Source organism: Mesoplodon mirus (assembly GCF_964341445.2).
Source record: "Mesoplodon mirus genome assembly, chromosome: 8".
NCBI lineage: Eukaryota > Metazoa > Chordata > Mammalia > Artiodactyla > Ziphiidae > Mesoplodon > Mesoplodon mirus.
In genome coordinates this window covers 58,204,544-58,225,602 of record NC_138984.1, presented here as the reverse complement: position 1 = coordinate 58,225,602, position 21,059 = coordinate 58,204,544, and the positions used below count along the sequence as shown (strand labels likewise).

General features: G+C 37.3%; 1 protein-coding gene across 1 annotated transcript in view; it reads left to right on the top strand.

Annotated features, from left to right (window-relative positions):
* LRP1B (LDL receptor related protein 1B) overlaps positions 1-21,059 on the top strand; it is a gene marked incomplete at its 3' end in the record, with an annotated part of 2,351,282 nt that overhangs the window by 1,748,540 nt on the left and 581,683 nt on the right. Inside the window, exon 55 of the mRNA XM_082630936.1 lies at positions 9,657-9,806. Coding sequence (XP_082487062.1) covers positions 9,657-9,806 — 150 coding nt within the window. The remainder of the gene's footprint in view (positions 1-9,656; positions 9,807-21,059) is intronic.

Genomic DNA, 21,059 nt, shown 5'->3' with positions numbered 1-21,059 from the left:
CAATCCAAGAACATGGTACATCTCTCCATCTATTTGTATCATCTTTAATTTCTTTCATCAGTGTCTTATAATTTTCTGCATACAGGTCTTTTGTCTCCTTAGGTAGGTTTATTCCTAGATATTTTATTCTTTTTGTTGCAGTGGTAAATGGGAGTGTTTTCTTGATTTCACTTTCAGATTTTTCATCATTAGTGTACAGGAATGCCAGAGATTTCTGTGCATTAATTTTGTATCCTGCTACTTTACCAAATTCATTGATTAGCTCTAGTAGTTTTCTGGTAGCATCTTTAGGATTCTCTATGTATAGTATCATGTCGTCTGCAAACAGTGAGAGCTTTACTTCTTCTTTTCCAATTTGGATTCCTTTTATTTCTTTTTCTTCTCTGATTGCTGTGGATAAAACTTCCAAAACTAAGTTGAATTAGAGTGGTGAGTGTGGGCAGCCTTGTCTTGTTCCTGATCTTAGTGGAAATGGTTTCAGTTTTTCACCATTGAGGACGATGTTGGCTGTGGGTTTGTCATATATGGCCTTTATTATGTTGAGGAACGTTCCCTCTATGCCTACTTTCTGGAGGGTTTTTATCATAAATGGGTGTTGAATTTTGTCGAAAGCTTTCTCTGCATCTATTGAGATGATCATATGGTTTTTCTTCTTCAATTTGTTAATATGGTGTATCACATTGATTGATTTGCGTATGTTGAAGAATCCTTGCATTCCTAGAATAAACTGCACTTGATCATGGTGTATGATCCTTTTAATGTGCTGTTGGATTGTGTTTGCTAGTATTTTGTTGAGAATTTTTGCATCTATGTTCATCAGTGATATTGGCCTGTAGTTTTCTTTCTTTGTGACATCCTTATCTGGTTTTGGTATCAGGATGATGGTGGCCTCATAGAATGAGTTTGGGAGTGTTCCTCCCTCTGCTACATTTTGGAAGAGTTTGAGAAGGATTGGTGTTAGCTCGTCTCTAAATGTTTGATAGAATTCACCTGTGAAGCCATCTGGTCCTGGGCTTTTGTTTGTTGGAAGATTTTTAATCACAGTTCCAATTTCAGTGCTTGTGATTGGTCTATTCATATTTTCTATTTCTTCCTGATTCAGTCTTGGCAGGTTGTGATTTTCTAAGAATTTGTCCATTTCTTCCAGGTTGTCCATTTTATTGGCATAGAGTTGCTTGTAGTAATCTCATGATCTTTTGTATTTCTGCAGTGTCTGTTGTTACTTCTCCTTTTTCATTTCTAATTCTATTGATTTGTGTCTTCTCCCTTTTCTTCTTGATGAGTCTGGCTAATGGTTTATCAATTTTTTTTATCTTCTCAAAGAACCAGCTTTTAGTTTTATTGATCTTTGCTATCGTTTCCTTCATTTCTTTTTCATTTATTTCTGATCTGATCTTTATGATTTCTTTCCTTCTGCTAACTCTGGGGTTTTTTTGTTCTTCTTTCTCTAATTGCTTTAGGTGCAGGGTCAGGTTGTTTACTCGAGATGTTTCCTGTTTCTTAAGGTGGGATTGTATTGCTATAAACTTCCCCCTTAGAACTGCTTTTGCTGCATCCCATAGGTTTTGGGTCGTCGTGTCTCCATTGTCATTTGTTTCTAGGTATTTTTTGATTTCCTCTTTGATTTCTGCAGTGATCACTTCGTTTTTGAGTACTGTATTGTTTAGCCTCCATGTGTTTGTATTTTTTACAGATTTTTTCCTGTAATTGATGTCGTCTCATAGCATTGTGGTCGGAAAAGATACTTGATACAATTTCAGTTTTCTTAAATTTACCAAGGCTTGATTTGTGACCCAAGATATGATCTATCCTGGAGAATATTCCATGAGCACTTGAGAAAAATGTGTATTCTGTTGTTTTTGGATGGAATGTCCTATAAATATCAATTAAGTCCATCTTGTTTAATGTATCATTTAAAGCTTGTGTTTCCTTATTTATTTTCATTTTGGATGATCTGTCCATTGGTGAAAGTGGGGTGTTAAAGTCCCCTACTATGAGTGTGTTACTGTCGATTTCCCCTTTTATGGCTGTTAGCATTTGCCTTATGTATTGAGGTGTTCCTATGTTGGGTGCATAAATATTTACAATTGTTATATCTTCTTCTTGGATCGATCCCTTGATCTTTATGTAGTGTCCTTCTTTGTCTCTTCTAATAGTCTTTATTTTAAAGTCTATTTTGTCTGATATAAGAATTGCTACTCCAGCTTTCTTTTGGTTTCCATTTGCATGGAATATCTTTTTCCATCCCCTTACTTTCAATCTGTATGTGTCTCTAGGTCTGAAGTGGGTCTCTTGTAGACAGCATATATATGGGTCTTGTTTTTGTATCCATTCAGCCAATCTGTGTCTTTTGGTGGGAGCACTTAGTCCATTTACATTTAAGGTAATTATTGATATGTATGTTCCTATTCCCATTTCCTTAATTGTTTTGGGTTCGTTATTGTAGGTATTTTCCTTCCGTTGTGTTTCTTGCCTAGAGAAGTTCCTTTAGCATTTGTTGTAAAGCTGGTTTGGTGGTGCTGAACTCTCTCAGCTTTTGCTTGTCTGTAAACGTTTTAATTTCTCCATCAAATCTGAATGAGATCCTTGCTGGGTAGAGTAATCTTGGTTGCAGGTTTCTGTCCTTCATCACTTTAATTATGTTCTGCCACTCCCTTCTGGCTTGTAGAGTTTCTGCTGAGAGATCAGCTGTTAACCTGATGGGGCTTCCCTTGTGTGTTTTTTGTTGTTTTTGCCTTGCTGCTTTTAATATGATTTCTTTGTGTTTAATTTTTGACAGTTTGATTAATATGTGTCTTGGCGTATTTTTCCTTGGATTTATTCTGTATGGGACTCTCTGTGCCTCCTGGGCTTGATTAACTATTTCCTTTCCTATATTAGGGAAGTTTTCAACTATAATCTCTTCAAATATTTTCTCAGTCCCTTTCTTTTTCTCTTCTTCTTCTGGAACCCCTATAATTCGAACGTTGGTGCATTTCATGTTGTCCCAGAGGTCTCTGAGACTGTCCTCTGTTCTTTTCATTCTTTTTTCTTTATTTTGCTCTGCATCAGTTATTTCCACTATTTTATCTTCCACCTCACTTATCTGTTCTTCTGCCTCAGTTATTCTGCTATTGATCCCATCTAGAGTACTTTTCATTTCATTTATTGTGTTTTTAATCGATGCTTGATTCATCTTTAGTTCTTCTAGGTCCTTATTAACTGTTTCTTGCATTTTGTCTATTCTATTTCCAAGATTTTGGATCTTGGAAATAGAATCTTGGATCATCTTTACAATCATTATTCTGAATTCTTTTTCAGGAAGACTGCCTACTACCTCTTCATTTGTTAGGTCTGGTAGGTTTTTATCTTGCTCCTTCTCCTGCTGTGTGTTTTTCTGTCTTCTCATTTTGCTTATGTTACTGTGTTTGTGGTCTCCTTTTTGCAGGCTGCAGATTCGTAGTTCCCATTGTTTTTGGTGTCTGTCCCCCGTGGCTAAGGTTGTTTCTGTAGGTTGTGTAGGCTTCCTGGTGGGCGGGACTAGTGCCTGTGTTCTGGTGGTTGAGGTTTGATCTTGTCTTTCTGGTGGACAGGTCCACGTCTGGTGGTGTGTTTTGGGGTGCCTGTGGCCTTATAATGTTTTTAGGCAGCCTCTCTGCTAATGGGTGGGGTTGTGTTCCTGTCTTGCTAGTTGCTTGGCATAGGGTGACCAGCACTGTAGCTTGCTGGTCGTTGACTGAAGCTGGGTGCTGGTGTTGAGATGGAGATCTCTGGGAGGTTTTTGCCACTTGATATTATGTGGAGCTGGGAGGTCTCTTGTGGATCCGTGTCCTGAAGTTGGCTCTCCCACTTCAGATGCTCAGCACTGACTCCTGGCTGCAGCACCAAGAGCCTTTCATCTACCCGGCTCAGAATAAAAGGGAGAAAAAGTAGAAAGAAAGAATTAGTAGAAGAAAGAAAGAGAGAGAGAAAGAAAGGAAGAAGGAAAGAAAGGAAGGAAGGAAGAAAGAAAGGAGGGAGGGAGGAAGGATGGAAAGAAAAAAAGAAAGAAAGGGAGGGAGGGAGGAAGGAAAAAAAAAGAAAGAGTGAAAGGAATAAGGGAGGGAGGGAGGAAAGAAAGAAAGAAAGAAAGAAAGAGGCAGAGGGAGGGAGGGAGGAAGGGAAGGTAGGAAAAAAAGAAAGAGAGAAGATAAAGTAAAATAGAATAAAGTATAAAATATAGTAGTGTTATTAAAAATAAAAGAGTAATTATTAAAAAAAATATATAACAGACGGATAGAACCCTGGGACCTATGTTGGAAGCAAAGCTATACAGAGAAAATCTCACACAGAAGCACACACATACACATTCACAAAAAGAGAACAGGGGGAAAAAAGTCGAAAATCTTGCTCTCAAAGTCCACCTCCTCAATTTGGGATAATTCGTTGTAAAAAGAGGAGAAGGGGAAAAAGTCTGAAATCTTGCTCTCAAAGTCCACCTCCTTAATTTGGGATAATTCGTTGTATAAAGAGGAAAAGGGGAAAAAATCTTAAATCTTGTCCTCAAAGTCCACCTCCTCAATTTGGGATGATTCACTGTCCATTCATGCACTCCACAGATGCAGGGCACATCAAGTGGACCGTGGAGCTTTAATCTGCTGCCTCCGAGGCTGCACAGAGAGATTTCCCCACCTCCTCTCTGCTCTCACAGCTCCCGGGTCTCAGCCCTGTACCTGGCCCCGCCTCTGCGCGTAGGCGCCGGAGGGCGCCCGCTCTTCGCTCAGACAGGACGGGTTTAAGGGAGCCTCTGACTCGGGGGCTCTGGTTCACCCAGGCCGAGGGGAGGGAGGGGCACACAGTGCGGGGCTGGCCTGCAGCGGTAGATGCCGGCGTGATGTTGCACCAGCCTGAGGCGCTCCGCACACCTTCCCGGGTAAGCCATCCCTGGGTCCCAGGACCCCGGCAGTGGCGGGCTGCACAGGCTCTCCGGAAGGCGGGGTGGACAGTGACCCGCGCTCGCACACAGGCCCTGTGGCAGCGGCAGCAGCAGCCCCAGCGTCCCACGGCTGTCTCCGGGGTCGGCGCCTTCAGCCGCGGCTTGCGCCCGTCTCTGGAGCTTCTTTGTGTGTGTGTGTGTGTGTGTGTGTGTGTGATATGCAGGCCTCTCACTGTTGTGGCCTCTCCCGTTGCAGAGCACAGGCTCTGGACACGCAGGCTCAGCGGCCATGGCTCACGGGCCCAGCTGCTCCGCGGCATGTGGGATCTTCCTGGCCCGGGGCACGAACCTGTGTCCCCTGCATCGGCAGGCGGACTCTCAACCACTGCGCCACCAGGGAAACCCCTTTGGGGCTTCTTTAAGCATCGCTCTTAATGCCCTCTCCTCTTGCACCAGGAAACAAAAGGGAAGAAAAACTCTCTTGCCTCTTCGGCAGCTCCAGACTTTTTCCCAGGACTCCCTCCGGGCCAGCCGTGGCGCACTAGACCCTTCAGGCTGTGTTCACGCCAACCCCAGTCCTCTCCCTGCGCTCCGACCGAAGCCCGAGTCTCAGCTCCCAGCCCCGCCTGCCCCGGCGGCCGAGCAGACAAGCCTCTCGGGCTGGTGTGTGCCTGAGGGCACCGATCATCTGTGCGGGAATCTCTCCACTTTGCCCTCCGCACCCCTGTTGCTGTGCTCTCCTCTGCTACTCCGAAGCTTTCCCCCTCCGCCACCCGCAGTCTCCGCCCACGAAGGGGCTTCTAGTGTGTGGAAACCTTTCCTCCTTCACGGCTCCCTCCCACTGGTGCAGGTCCTGTCCCTATCCTTTTGTCTCTGTTTATTCTTTTTTCTTTTGCCCTACCCAGGTATGTGGGGAGTTTCTTGCCTTTTGGGGGGTCTGAGGTCTTCTGTCAGCGTTCAGTAGGTTTTCTGTAGTAGTTGTTCCACGTGTAGATGAATTTCTGATGTATCTGTGGGGAGGAAGGTGATCTCCACGTCTTACTCTTCCGCCATCTTCCTCCGGAATCTTCCAGATGATTTTAAAAATAAATATGTCTGGCAGAAATGACTCTATATTACTAATGGCATATTCTTCAGACAGACCTTACAGTCCTTTCGAAGATTTTTTAATCTTAGTTACCCGTTCTGAGGATCTTCTAGTACAGACATAATTATATTTCTCTGCACAGGTTCCAGGAAGTTTTATAGACATGCTTATATTTGATCTGTTTTCTCATGGCTCTTGACTTAGTATGCTAAAATCACTGAGTAGCTTCAATTGCATCAAAACCACTATTAGTTTACTGCTTAATGATTTATCTTTTGAAATAGAACAACAGAGATCTGATTCAGAAATTATTCCAATAGATGGATGCCAATTAATTCTTCAATGTTATTAAGACCTAAGCATAATAACAAAGTTTAAAAATCTTATGTAAGAACATTTATATTAATGAAGTTTATAAATATATACTTCTAAACATGCTCATCTATGAATTTAAAATGTATATCATCAGTTTCTTGAATTCATAATAGGATTTTTAAAATATTTCAGTTCTCTTGTATACACCTGGAAATAAACATGTTCAAGGGCATTCTGGGGTTAAGCTAATATATCTGACAGGAGAGAAGGTATATGTAGGTGGCTAGGTGACATATCACATACATATATAGATTAAAATAGGAACTTTAATTTTTTTTCCTGTAAACCTTAAAAGTAATAATTCTAAACTATTTTGTATTAACATTGATGTAAAAAAATATAAGCCATGTCAAGTAGCACTATTGAATCATTGCCTTTCCTCCCTATTTTCATAATACATGGACATAAGTAGTATAGTAGAAAAATTCTGTCATGGGATGATTCAACTTTACTAGGCAGAACTCATTGAAGACAACTTATAATTTTCATAATGGAGTTAATTAAATAACCCATGCCTTCATTCAGTATTTATAAATTTTCTTCTCTGCTCTAGGCATCACGCTCAACGCTGAAGGTGAAAAGCTCACAATGACAACAGCTTCTTTCCTCTCAGCATGCACAGTCCAGGAACAAAGATGTTCAGTAGTAAAAACTGGGGAACTCTGATCCAACTCTGCAACTTCTCTGCTCTGTATAACTGCTTTACAAAACCTAAGTTTGGGTCTAGAAGCTGCAGAGTTTTAGGTAGATGAGAAAATTCTGATATGGTGGGTTAATCTGGAGTTGAGCATATTCAGTATATACCCTCTCCTTACAAAAAGGAGTTGAAGAAACTTAAACAAACACATTCCCTAAGATGGAACAGATAAGAATATTGATTTTAAAAATCAAGGTGAAGGAAAATAATCGATTAGCCTCTTGAAGCCAGAAGTGAAGTTTGTGGTATAAATGCAATTCCTTTACAATTGCCAGAGATGGGTCACAAATCTGACTCTTCAGTTTCTTTGCAGCCAAAGCAAAGAGAGAAATATGATGAGTTACAATTTTCCACATAAAGCTTTTTCTGGCATTGAGTCCTGAAAGAGATTTCTCCCATGGGTCCTTATATAAAGAGGTCACACTGTGATATATTATTTCAGACACTATATCCTGGCAAGTATAACAGTGGGTTTCCTATGGCTACTTCTTATACCATCTTTCATTTAAACCAAGGGCACAATGCCAAAGTTCAATTCAGCAAGAGATTCAGAGAGGGAGAAAAACTTAGCACTCTAAAAATGCAGATAACTCTCTGATGGTTCAGCTTGATTGAGAGGTAAAGTTTGGAATACACAGGGAGATAGGTAACTTTTCTTAAAGGGAATTTTTCATAAATGTATTCATTAATTTGATACTTGCTGAAAATTTGGCAGTAGAAAGTTTGGGGTTATATTTTGTACCATAAATCTATAGTAAAGATATGCTTCATTGCTGTTTAAAGATGGAATTATGTGATTTAAATGGTCAACAAAGTAGAAGGTAAAATAGACCACTTCTGAAAATTAAGCTGTCTAAACCAGGATTTATTAATACCAGAAAAGATAGATGGAGGTGGCTTAGGAAGTACCTGCAGAATAACCAAACTTTCTCTCATTAAAAAATTGAATAATGGGGCTTCCCTGGTGGTGCAGTGGTTGAGAGTCTGCCTGCCGATGCAGGGGACATGGGTTCATGCCCCGGTCCGGGAAGATCCCACATGCCGCGGAGCAGCTGGGCCCGTGGGCCATGGCCACTGAGCCTGCGCATCCGGGGCCTGTGCTCCACAATGGGAGAGGCCACAGCTGTGAGAGGCCCGCGTGCTGCAAAAAAAAAGGGGAAAAAATGAATGATGAATGATTTCACCATGAAAATATTATATCATAGAATATGGCTGTGATCGTTTTTATTTGATTATTTTTTCATAGAAATTAAAGCCAATTACCCACAGTGGTTATCAAGAAAAAATCTGAAAATTTTATCCCTACAGTGTCTAATTTTATGCATTGTGATTTTTCTGGTGAACCTCCCAGAATTTTGTTAAGAAAACACACCAGTAAGTCAGTACATAGCTGGTATATTGTATAGGCTTGTTTTATTATTGCTACTTGCTGAAAACTGGTCCACTCTCTGGATTGGGACTAACTGTAGTTGAGAATATTTTGGATATGGTATCGTTTTCTCAATGTACTTGAACTCGTATTATTCTCTCCAATTGTCTTCCTTCTTTCTTCCTTCTTGTCTTCCTTTCTTCTTTCTTTCCTTTTCTTCATTTTAGTTTTTTTTTTTTTTTTTAATAGGGAAGGGACTTTTTTGTAGTTTGTTCACTACATTCTGTGAGGGAGATCCCAGAAACAGTTTATTTATTGTATGCCTGAGGATGTGCCCACATGTGCTTTTTCATAAGTAGTTGTGGGTCACAGAAGACCAACATGGAGCCACAGTGTTACTGTTATAATGTAGATCATAAGCTTACTGAGAATGCCTGTAATTAATTAGATGTATACCCTTGGCAATCAAAATTTACATGCCCTGATACCTTTGAAAACCATGAACACCCCTATAATGTATGTAATTGTTCATAAACTACAAAAAGCTAACTTACAGTGACACACTGTGCCATGTAGGGACAATGGTCTTAAGCCATTGGCTTGGTTCACTTACTTGCTGTATGGTTTGTTTCTCAATGGCAACTCCTATATGAGCCCAATTCACTGCCATGCTTCAGTGAAATTACTAATTGTTGAAATTCTCCTACCTTTGGATTTACTTGAAAACTACTGAAAACACCAATTTAAATCTATAACTTTCTAAAGTAACTTTTACTAAAAGTAAAGGAGAACTTATAAATATCATTAATAAGTATCCCAAATGAATATTACACATTAAAACTTTCTGAGGCAAAGCAGCATAATGAAGAGGTCAGACACTCAGTTTAGAAACAGAAACTTTCTTAAAATTTCCGGAATGTCCACTTACTAGCTGTGGCCTCAAATAAATTTCTTAACTATTCTAGGTATTATTTTCCTTATCTGTAAAATGGAACAGTCATTCCTCTTAATGTCATAAAATTGTTATGATAACAGAGATAACCACTGTGTCTCTAAAAGTATATTATTTGACCGATAGTTAAAACAGTGTGTGTATATCTCCCTGTTAACCAGATCTTATTTTTACAGACAAAAATCTGAGTCTGAAACTGATTTTTCCCCCAAACCCAGTGTTAGGTGAATATTACAATTTAAGTGGCTACCGTTATGTTTAAATTGTATAATTTAATTACAGGACTATCAATAGACTATGTGGAAAACAAACTTTATTGGATCAGTTCGGGAAATGGAACCATAAACAGATGCAACCTGGATGGTGGTAATTTAGAAGTAATAGAGTCAATGAAAGAAGAATTAACAAAAGCTACAGCTCTAACCATCATGGGTAAGTACAGTGATACTATAGCTAGGATGCTTGTATTGATTGGGGTTGATTAATTATGACCTGTTAAAGCTTAGAAAAGACTGCTCCATTAACACCAGAAGCACGTTCAAATTGCACATCTCTAAGAGAGTTTTTCTTTTCTTTTTCTTTTTTTAACCTTAGCAAACAAACTTGAAAGATTATCCAGATCAGTGACTTAGTGCTATTAGCAATAATAACTTCACTGTTATTGATTCTTGGGGTATTATTATTATTGGTATTATTTTATGATCATTTTCTGTGTTCTACTATAGTGTTCTAAAGTGCAAGGACCTTGTGTATTTGTCACAATAAGGTAAAATCTTATCTCTGCTTATAAAGGATAGATTGATCTACACAGACAATTGAAGAAACAAGGTCACAGTGTCATTGACCAATGATTTAAATTATTCTTCCACAAAAATTCTTTATATGTACACACAAACACACACACACACAAAGATTATACCTGACTAGTGGTTATTTTAGACTAGGATTTATTTACAATTGTCTCATAAGGCAATAAGAAAATAAGGTTATTTTGTATTACCCAGCTTTACCAAATTAACAAGAAAATTTTGTTGTATGTGTATTTTTACATTTTTTAAATCACCTGAGTAAAAACAGCAGAGTTTAAATTCTGAAAGTGGTTTGGTAAACTGCAACAATCCCCAGTCAATACCCACAGTACGTTTTCAAAAATTGAATTCCAGCATACTTTGTGAAATCAACCCAAACTAGCAAATAATATAACCAAGGAACCCAATAAGTTAGAGGAAGCATGATAAAAATATGTCATAACATTTCAAGAGATGTCATTGACTTTTAGTGAATATATACACATATATATATCACAAACTTTATATACTGTAAAAATCATTGCCTCATAGAAAAATGTAGGCTTTATAAAAATTTATTTCTGCTAACATGATTGCTACCGACCCTGCTATGAGTAGGAAATGAGTACTAAACTTACAGAACTCAATGTTATGAACAAAATCTCAAAAAATGGAGTAGTCCATTTTAGCAAAAAAATAAAGTCAGTTAGTTTTGTTTCCTAATAAAATAGAAGAGAGAAAGCTTGGATGAAATCATTAAGCATATATTGGATGAGAGCTGTGAATCTTATTTGACATCAGTGCCATATGGGAACAGATCTTGAGTAAATTAAAATTCTTTTAACAAGTAAATGGTTATGTATCTGTACTTCTCCCTGCCACCATAATTTGATTAACACTGAAAACTAAAAAATAAAGAAACCTATTAATACCTCTACTGTCAATACATTAACTGGACATATCAAAATATATCTGCAGTTTGAAGGCTTAAAATGTAAAGGACATCACCATAGAGAAGCAGGAGAGCAACTTCTACTTTCTGAAGTTCCCTAGCTGGTCTCTGAATTTGCCCTTGTGTTCAGATTCCCCCTTCTTTCAGAACCTCTCTACTCTTTCTCTTTGGGGATGGTATAAAGTGTGATGATGACCTGCTTCCTGCTGAGGCTAAATAGTATAGTCATATAAAAAAGACAATAAAAAAAGGTAAAAAAAGGAGAACCTTACCACTGTCCAGGGGATTACTGATGATTACAGCTATAAATGTTTAAGAAGAAATTTGCCTACAGTGATACTGAAATTGCACATCCAGGAACAAAGAAATAATTGTAATATGAAATGACCAGTTATATGCCAGCTCCTCAGACTACCTAGGTGATGGATGATAAGTAACTGAAAGTTTGTGTTTCACTAAAATTTAGGAGTGGTTTTCCTAAAATTGAGTTAATAATCTTTTTGGACACATTTCACAATTTTTTAAACTTAAAATATTATAACTTGTAACTCTCTGGGGGCTCCCAGTTTTACTTGGCATAGTATATACAGAATAAACTGAAAGGAGCTTTGAAATATTAAAATTAGGTAAAGCAGTAGGTATTTGGTAATACCTAGATTAAAATAAAGCAATTATTTGATGATTCAATCAAGTCCAAGACCCAAAGACCAAGATTGCTACATCTAAGTTTCACAAACCCTATGATAACTTCTTTCAAGCAGTAGAGTTTAACTTCCTTCCCTTGGAGTGCAGGCTGGACTTAGTGACTCACTTCTAATGAATAAAATACGGCAAATGTGATGGCGTTTGACTTTGGAAATGAGGTCATAAAAGGCATGAGCCTTCCTCCTTGCCCTCTCTCTCTTGGGTCACTCACTCTGGGCAAAGCCAGGTGACAAGTTATGAGGTCCCACAAGCAGCCCAGTGGAGAAGTCCACACAGCAAGGAACTGAGACCTCTAGTCAATAGCCATATGAGTGAACCATCTTGAAGTCAGAGCCTCCAGCCCAGTCAAGATTTCAGTTGACTCAGCCAAAGCCAATGCATTACAGCAACTTCAAGAGAGACTCCAAACAAGCACCACCCACAGAGTGGCTCCCAGATTCCTGATCCATAGAAACTATGTGAGATAATAAATGTTTATTGTTTTAAGATACTGAATTTTGGGGTTAATTTGTTATACAGCAATAGATAACTAATTCATGTAATTCCATCTATAGAACTCATTCATTTATGAATAGATTCACAAATTCAAATACTTATGTAATAGAGTGAGGCAAATTATAAATAGTAAAGTGTGTCAGGTGTGATAAAATCCAATGGCTCAACATGATAGTAAGTAGCAACTGAGTCTAGACTTCAGTATCTAGACTTACTTGAGGGTGGCAGAAAGTATGATAAAACCGGAGAGAGCTAATGGTCCACTTGAGGTAGAACACCTCTCACCTCCACTTATTTTTTACCATAAGGAACATTAACAGGTTGTGTCAGACATTTCATTTTTCATGAGAAGCAAGAAATCTAGGTTTGTTGTTGTTGTTGTTGTTTAAATCTCGAAATTTAAAAATATTACCAAATTATCACATTACAAAAATACCATGCAGGCCAACATACTGCACATATAGGCTAACTGTGAAGGCTAACACTCTACAAACCAAGAACACTAACAAATAACAAAAACACCACCACAAAAATCATCTGTGTGCTTGATTCATCCCGGTGGCATCACCTAGTTACAACCTCTGGTTCAGTCATCTTTTATGCTGGTGATGTTGAATTGTAGAGTGAAAAGGATGGAGCTAAGGCAGCTAATGCCCAGTTGTACCATTGGAGGGGACTTGGTAGAGAAAAATAATAATCTGGGAGAGCTGGCATAACCTACAGAGGTGAGCAGGACATATGATTTCTCACCAAGCTTTTGTGGTCTTGTTTGACCAGACCTTGTATTCTGCCTGAGGTATATACAAATGAAGAGCATACAAATGTGAGGTCAACTTCTTATTTGAGTTCAACTGTTGACAAGGAAATGTAACTTCTAAATGTAAAGCTTGCACCCTAACAACAATGGATACTCAATTCCATTCATTCTTTCAACATATATTCACTAGTGCCTACCATATGCCAGGCACTGCTATATATGGTAGTGAGAATCCTAACTTCATCAAATTTGCAGAAAAGCAAGGAAGACAGACACTAAGGAGGATGGGAAATGCATAGAATTATAGGTAACTGTTAAGGACCAAAAAAAGAGAAAAAAAAGGACAAAGCAGGGAAAAGAGATAAAAAAAGTATATAAAAAGATATAAAAAGGCAAAAAAGTATATAAAATTTTAGGTTTTAGGTTGAGTGGCCCAGAAGAGTGAAGGAATGTGAACCAACAAAAACTGTTTTAGTTGTTCATTTGGTTTTCAGTTGTGTTATTAAATGTTTTGTTTTTAAAATATTTTTAAAGTAATTTAATTATATCAAAATAAACCTTCACAGGTGATTCTGATAATTTACCAGGTTAGACATCTTTTAAGTTGGCCATGGTTCAAATACAGTATTGTCTGTGATTCACCTTTTCTCCAGTGAGTCACTTGGTCAGAAGTGATTTACATATCATGTACAATGGCTGTTTGATGAGGACTCTTAACACCATTTACTCTGGACTGAATGTTCGTGTTCCCCCAGATTCATATGTTGGAGCCCTAATGTGATGGTATTAGGAGGCGGGGCCTTTGGGAGGTAATTAGGTCATGACATTAAAGCTTCCATAATGGGATTAGTGTCCTTCTAAGAAGAGACCAGAGAGCTTGCCTCTCTGCGGTGTGCGATTACAGCAAGTAAGTGCAGACATCCTGATCTTGGACTCCAGTCTCCAGAACTGTGAGAAGTAAATTCCTGTTGTTTAAGTCACTTAGTCTATGGTATTTCTGTTAGAGCAACGCAAACTAAATAAAGTACCATTCCAGTTAGCTGATATAAGCTGACTAGCCTATAAACTTTGAACATCAAATTCTTCCCCATTTTAAAGAATGACCTTGTCAATTTTCTTTTCCCACACGTCAGAGCTAACAAATAAAATAGTTTCTGCTTTAAAATACAATAGCTGATAGCTCTAAAATTATATCTACTACGTATTTTTCTTAGATAATTTTTCTCAGTATTTAGCAGTTCTTTTTAAATAATTTTCTTTTATAAATATATTTCAGTTTCATGATATAATAAGGTTACTCTAAAACATTTTCTTACATGATATCCAAGAGGTTTGTGTTATAAAATAGTGTATAGTCAACTATGTTATATTTAACTATTGATTACCTAGTTTTCAGATACAGAACTCTTTTGTTTGTTTCTATTCACCTTTTCCTCATAACATTTGGCATTTTCCTCATCATTAATGTCTGCAGGAGACAGTGAGGTAATCGCAAATTAATAAAATTGCTCTTCACTGCCTTTAAGAGGAGAAGGAGGTTAAAACTATTGACTAAAATTAGTGTTTGTGGGTTATTTATGGATTATATTTAACATACTGTTCCTTTTCACTGTCAGCATGTGCAGTTTGAGAACAGACTGCATATATTGTATCCACATTGAAGAGAAAGTTAGAAAAATCAATTCATGGAACTGAAAGAAAATACACAAATAAAGCAAATGTACTGGCAGAAATAGGCTGAATAATTTTTGGATGGAAATTTGGGAGATAGCAGGATGGTAACTTAGCTGTATTTTGTACTTTTAGGGTGAGGAAGGGAAGACCTGGGGCAAACGGACCACAGATTTAAAATAAAAATGAGGATATAGATTATTCAATTATAGAATATAAATTATTCAAGCAAACTTGAAGAAATCTGCATGTCTGTATGGCAATTGTGGATTTAGTGGTCAGCATCTTATTCAATCATAGGTGACCTTCATACAGTCCATTAAAACGTGTCATGTAGTAATTTGTCAAGTTTTACTAGGGCAAGAGTTTGAGTCCTGGGCACTACAAGGGGTATGGGTTTGAATTTAAACCTCCACCCCATGCTCACATCTCATGAGCTTCTTTTTTCATTAGCTCACATATTACTCCATTGTATATACAGTATTCCCATTGAGATTCAAGTATACATCTACTCTTTTTGTTTCATTTTGTGGTAAATATGATCTTTGGAAATTGTTCTTACCATAGTATTTGTAAATGGGAATTCTGAAGTTAACATGGCAGGTTCTTCTTGAATGTCAAGGGATATATATATTAGTAGCCTTCTTTATGTGATTAAATCATAGACTTTTATAATTAAATGTAACCTTAGAGACCTTTAAAGTTATTTTGTCAGTTGAAGAAGTGTACTTCTGATTCCTGTTCCTACTATTCACTAAGCAGCTGTGGCTATGGGACAACTACTGAACTCTATGCCTTAGTTTTCTACTCTGCAAAAACATGAGCTTTGACCATATGAGCTACAAAGTTTTAAAAACTTGTATGATTTTGTCACTAATGGGTTGATCCAGAGTGCAGGAAATTGTCTAAAATAAACTATTATCTAAGTTGAAGTAATATAGGAGAAACAATAAAGACAGGCTAAAAATAAAATTTATGTGTGAAGTTATGTTAATCAGAGTTCATAATAATCTGTTTTAGAAGTTGGGCAAAGTTATTGTTTTGACTTTTAGTTGAGAATTTTGTGGATGTTTAAAACATAGGATTGCTTAAATTAATTGTTTTAGAATGGGTTTGTACTTTTTATAAATATCTAAGTAACTAACTTCAACACTCATCTGATCTTAGAATCACTTGCAAAAATTGGCAAACTTCTCTTTAAAATAAAAGGAGCTTTGAATCACAGGTAAAGGCAAAAACAAAAACAAACAAAAAAAAAAACCCTACACATTTTCTATGAATACCTAAGCCCTCTCATTTGACTTTTTCTGTGTTATCAATCACAGTTTAAATATATTATACTATTGAGCTGTTTCAAGTAGCAACTTGCCAGAATAGGCTTAATATGTAAATATTAGAAGGATATTGAACTTTGGCTACAGTTAGGATCAATCAAGGAGGAGAAAAAGGCATATTCTATGTGCATTTTCAGTCTCTTGTTAGGAACAAACTCAGTCCTGTAACGATTAAGAAGTCGTCTTCTCTTGATTTGGTTATGAACACTTTTATTTTAAATCAGTGTTAACAAAATAATCACTTCCCTTTAGGGAGCCCTTGAAAGGCTTTACCAAATGTACCCCTTAAGGACATTTGTTCATACTTTTCATAGGTTCACTTCACAAAATTGAAGTCATCATAATAGGTACTGTGAACATTCTGAGCACATGGATAGTTTGCCATGGGAAACCAAGGCTGTCAGATTAAAATGCTTCCAGAACTGTCTGAATATCAGAGAAGGTCATATTTATTTGCTTGAGAATGAATACAGTGTTAATATTGTTGGGAGATTAAATGTTTTGAGTGTTCCCACTGGAGTTTCTACAGCAAAGCACAATCATCTAATCTCTTTGCTGACCGAAAAAAACTCTAAGCTTAATGGCAAAAAAATTAGTCTTTACCTACACTAACACTTAAGCTCGCTCCATTAATTTCTGAATGATATGCTTTTATCATTTGTATCTGTATTCTTTCAGCAAATTACTTGGTGTAATGACATTTAGAATTTATTAAAACGTATCTAGCACTCAATTTACATACTTGTATATTTCCTCAAATAATATACTTTATAAATAATAATAGAAATATGAAAAGTGTGTATACAATAAACAACCCAGTAAAACTGGCATGCAGAAATCATCAAAAACCTTTTTTTTCTACTTTACTTCCTAAGATAAATTATTACGGCAAGTTGTCATGACATCTATGAAACATTATAAATGATAGCAAGTGACAGGCTGTAAGTCTGGTGCATTTAGTCTTGCTAAGATCCTTAGACTGAGCACTTGCAGATTCACACTGAAATCTAGCCTGAAAGGATTCTATGTGTTATATTCTTATTAAAAGGTGACGAGTCTGATAACTTGAAAGTTCTTGACTTCAATAGCCCACCTTAAGAAGTCATTTCCTCTGTTTTGTACAAGGCAAGTCCACTTTACATGTTGTCAAGTGCAGGGTTTTTTGTTTTGTTTTGTTTATAATCATAGTTTAATGAATATTTTTCTCCCTCTGAATGTGCAAAGAAGCTGAAACTTAGTTTCAAAGGAGTTCTTCCTTCTTATGAGACTCTTCCCTCCCTTCCTTCCTTTTCTTTCTTTTAATCTTCTCTCGCTTTGGCTGTTCCTTGGATTGCCAGTTTTCTTTTTATATCTAATAGCTTTGCCCCTTTATTTGTTTTGTTGTTTATTTGTTTTCCTTTCACAGTCTAGTTAGATACTAACATTTTATTTGGGCTACTAAAACAACTTCTTCCCACTTTTCGTATCTCCGATCCCCAAACTATTAAGACCTGCAAGGTTCAGACCTCCTGTGGCAACTGCCTACCCCCTCCTTAGCCATAATATTTCAGAGGCTGGAATAAGCACTCACAACTTACTCTGAAATGCTCATTTTTTTCTCTTCTTTTCATACACCAGAAGTTGTTTGTCACAATATTATTAGTTTTACCTTATAGATAAATGAAACTTAAGGTCAATAAGTTTTGTTAAAACCCAAAGCATTATTTGTCCCACCTTATAGATAAAGAAATAGGGTCAGTAAGATTTGTGAAAACCCTGTCCTCTGAGACTCAAGCTCAGAGATCCTGATTCAAGTTAAGTGTGGTTTCCATTACCAGGAAGAGCCTTCCCTATCATAACTATACTTTTCATTTGATCCTCCTCTACCCCTCAGCTGCAATACACCCAGGCAAACTGTTCCCCTGTATCTGATCATGTCCTACTTATTTCCATTTTTCTTGCTATTCCTTGTTCTTTGACTGCCTTCCATATTTATCAGCCACCCTAATGGGTGAAATATCACCTTTCAAGACCTACTTCAACTATACCTCAGTGATTTGAAATGTTTCCCTTCTCTGTACCCCTTTGTATTTTTCTAATGTAGTGGAATATTCTTTGTCTTTTCTAATGAGTGAAAATGTCTCACTTTTCCGTAACTTGGGACTGCATTTTATTCATATATGCATCATTCATGATACACAGCAAGATGCTTTGCACTGAGTACATTTTATTATGTAACAGTAGAATGTATGAATAAATAAAACAATGACCATCTACACACGAAACCTCTACCACAGCAATCAAAATATATTTTCAATCAAAGCAGGCAAATGCTTATGTAGAATGACCACAACCATAAATATACTGTACAGTTTAAATATATATAGAAATAAATATTAAAGGAAAATACTTTGATATATAAGGATTTGAATTATATAGGGAAGAAAGTGAATAACATGATTAAGTGTATACAACAATCATTTCCAACATGTATTCTACATACAAGTGTATATAGAAATGCAAGAAAAGAAGAGCCGTATTGAATAATGTTTATTCTCAAAGGAATTAAACAGCTTCATGGAAGAAAATTAAGAAAAAGAAGGAAAAAAATACCCTAAAACACGCACAAGTGAAAGAGTTCCAAAACAAAACAAAAACTTTGATGTTTGGAATGTTTTAGTCTCTTAAATATAGTCTATCACAGTTGGGCCTAACAGCATTATTCTCTTTAATGATAATAATTGATAGTCTAAATAAATAAAGCATTCTACAAATCTTAACTCATGTAATTCTTATAGTCCCCTGAGAGAGGTACTATTAACAGTGTTTACTCCAGAGCTCGCAGCCAAGGTTCAGCCAGCTTAAATTAATCGCTCAGAGTTACCTGCTTAATAAATAGTGTAGCAAGCTTTCAAATCCATGATTCTTAGTCTTTAAAGCTTGAGTTTCGGGCCTCCCTGGTGGCGCAGTGGTTGAGAGTCCGCCTGCCGATGCAGGGGATACGGGTTCGTGCCCCGGTCTGGGAGGATCCCATATGCCGCGGAGCGGCTGGGCTCGTGAGCCATGGCCGCTGAGCCTGTGCGTCCGGAGCCTGTGCTCCACAACGGGAGAGGCCACAACAGTGAGAGGCCCGCGTACAGAAAAAAAAAAAAAAAAAAAAAAAAAAAGCTTGAGTTTCTTCCAGGAATGTGTCTTGTAGCTATAGTTAACGCTAAGATGTATGTGCACTGAGATGTATACAAGAATATACTTTGAAGTGTTCATTGTAATTAGAAAAGGCTGGGGGAAAAGCCTACATGTGTATTATAAAGGACTACCCAAATGAATCATGAAATGTTCGTGTAGAGTGAAATATTATGCAGCTATTAAAAATTAGGTAAATCTATATATTGATTTGAACCATTCTCTAGAATATATTTTTAATTGAAAATAGGTTCAAAAAGCCTATACAGAATAGTCCAATTTTTATCGTATGTATGCATTTCTTTAAAAAATATATATTTTTTAATAATGTTCTTTTATCCATTATGCTGCACTGTTTATCTCAACAACTATTGTTTAGAGAGTGTCTACTCTCCAAATTTACATGTTAGTACTAATAGACACAGTTACCATGCAAAGGAGATATTGAAACTGCAGTGTTGCCTCTGAAAACATTGTGGGTGGTTCAAGGTCAAAGCTGGGTCTCTAACATAATTCTGTCTACCTCCAGAGTTAGATTTCTTCTCACTATGCCAGTGATTCTCAAACCCAGGGTGATTTTGTCTACCAGGGAATATTTGTCAGTGTCTGAAAACATCACAGCTGCTGGGAAGAAAGGGTTGCTACTAGCATTCTAGTGGGTAAAAAACAGGAATACTGGTAAACATCCTACAAGGCACAGTAGGGTCTCCCATAACAAAGAATTGTTTGGCCCAAAATGTCAATAGTGCCAAGCTTGAGAAACCCACTCATACCAAAAAGATTCTTTCTTATCCTCAGAGACCAATCACCTGTGTGAAGCCTGATATTGTGAGTGTTGGCCTATCATCACAAATTTTGGTTAAAATAGAAAGCCTTAAAAATATATAAATAAAAACAAATACCTGGTGTTTATAAAAGCTGCTGGTATCAAATTGTCTTGGAAAGATAGGGTGTCAGAGAAGAGAGTGGTGATACACTTCTTTTATGTTTGTTTCCTTTCTTTTAAGTGTAACTTAATGAAAAAGAGTCAGGATTTGCTTCCCTTATGTTTCTATTTATACTTATATATTGTATCATAATAGAGAGAGCATACTCATCTGTCACAGTTTTGATTCATTCACCCATTCAACAATTTATCAAGTAACTATTTTGAGGCAGGCACTATTTATGTGCTAGGTAAACAGCAGGGCATAAAGCAGGTAACAATTTCATTACTATAAGGGGCTGGTATTCCCAGTGTAGGAAAAGAGTGTACAGTTGACCCTTGAACAACATGGATTTGAACTACGTGGATCCACTTATACGGGGATTTTTTTCAATAATACTATGGTACTACACAATCTCCAGTTGGTTGAACCCTTGGCTGCAGAATTGCAAGTAAGGAGGAACCACATAGTCGGAGGGCTGTCTATAAGTTATACCCAGATTTTCAACTTCCATGAGGGCCTGTGCCCCTAACCCCCAAGTTCTCCAAGGGTCAGCTGTAAAAGCAAATAAACGAGTGAAATAAAATTTGTCAGGTGGTGAAAGACACTAATGGAGAAAATTCAACCAGGGCATAAGAATAGGGAGTGCTGACTTGGGTTGGGAGAGAGTAACCAGAAAAATTATAATTTTAAGTAGTGAGGTCATGGCAGTTTTCACTGGGAAATGGTAAGTGAGCAAGAATCTGCAGGAAGTGAAGGAGTGAGTTATTCAGGTATCTGGGGTGAAGAACATTTAAGGAAGAGAGAGAAAACAAGAAATGCAAATTTACTAATGGACCATATTTTCAAATACTCTTTGCTTTTAGAAGAGTTTTTTGTTTGTTTGTTTTGTTTG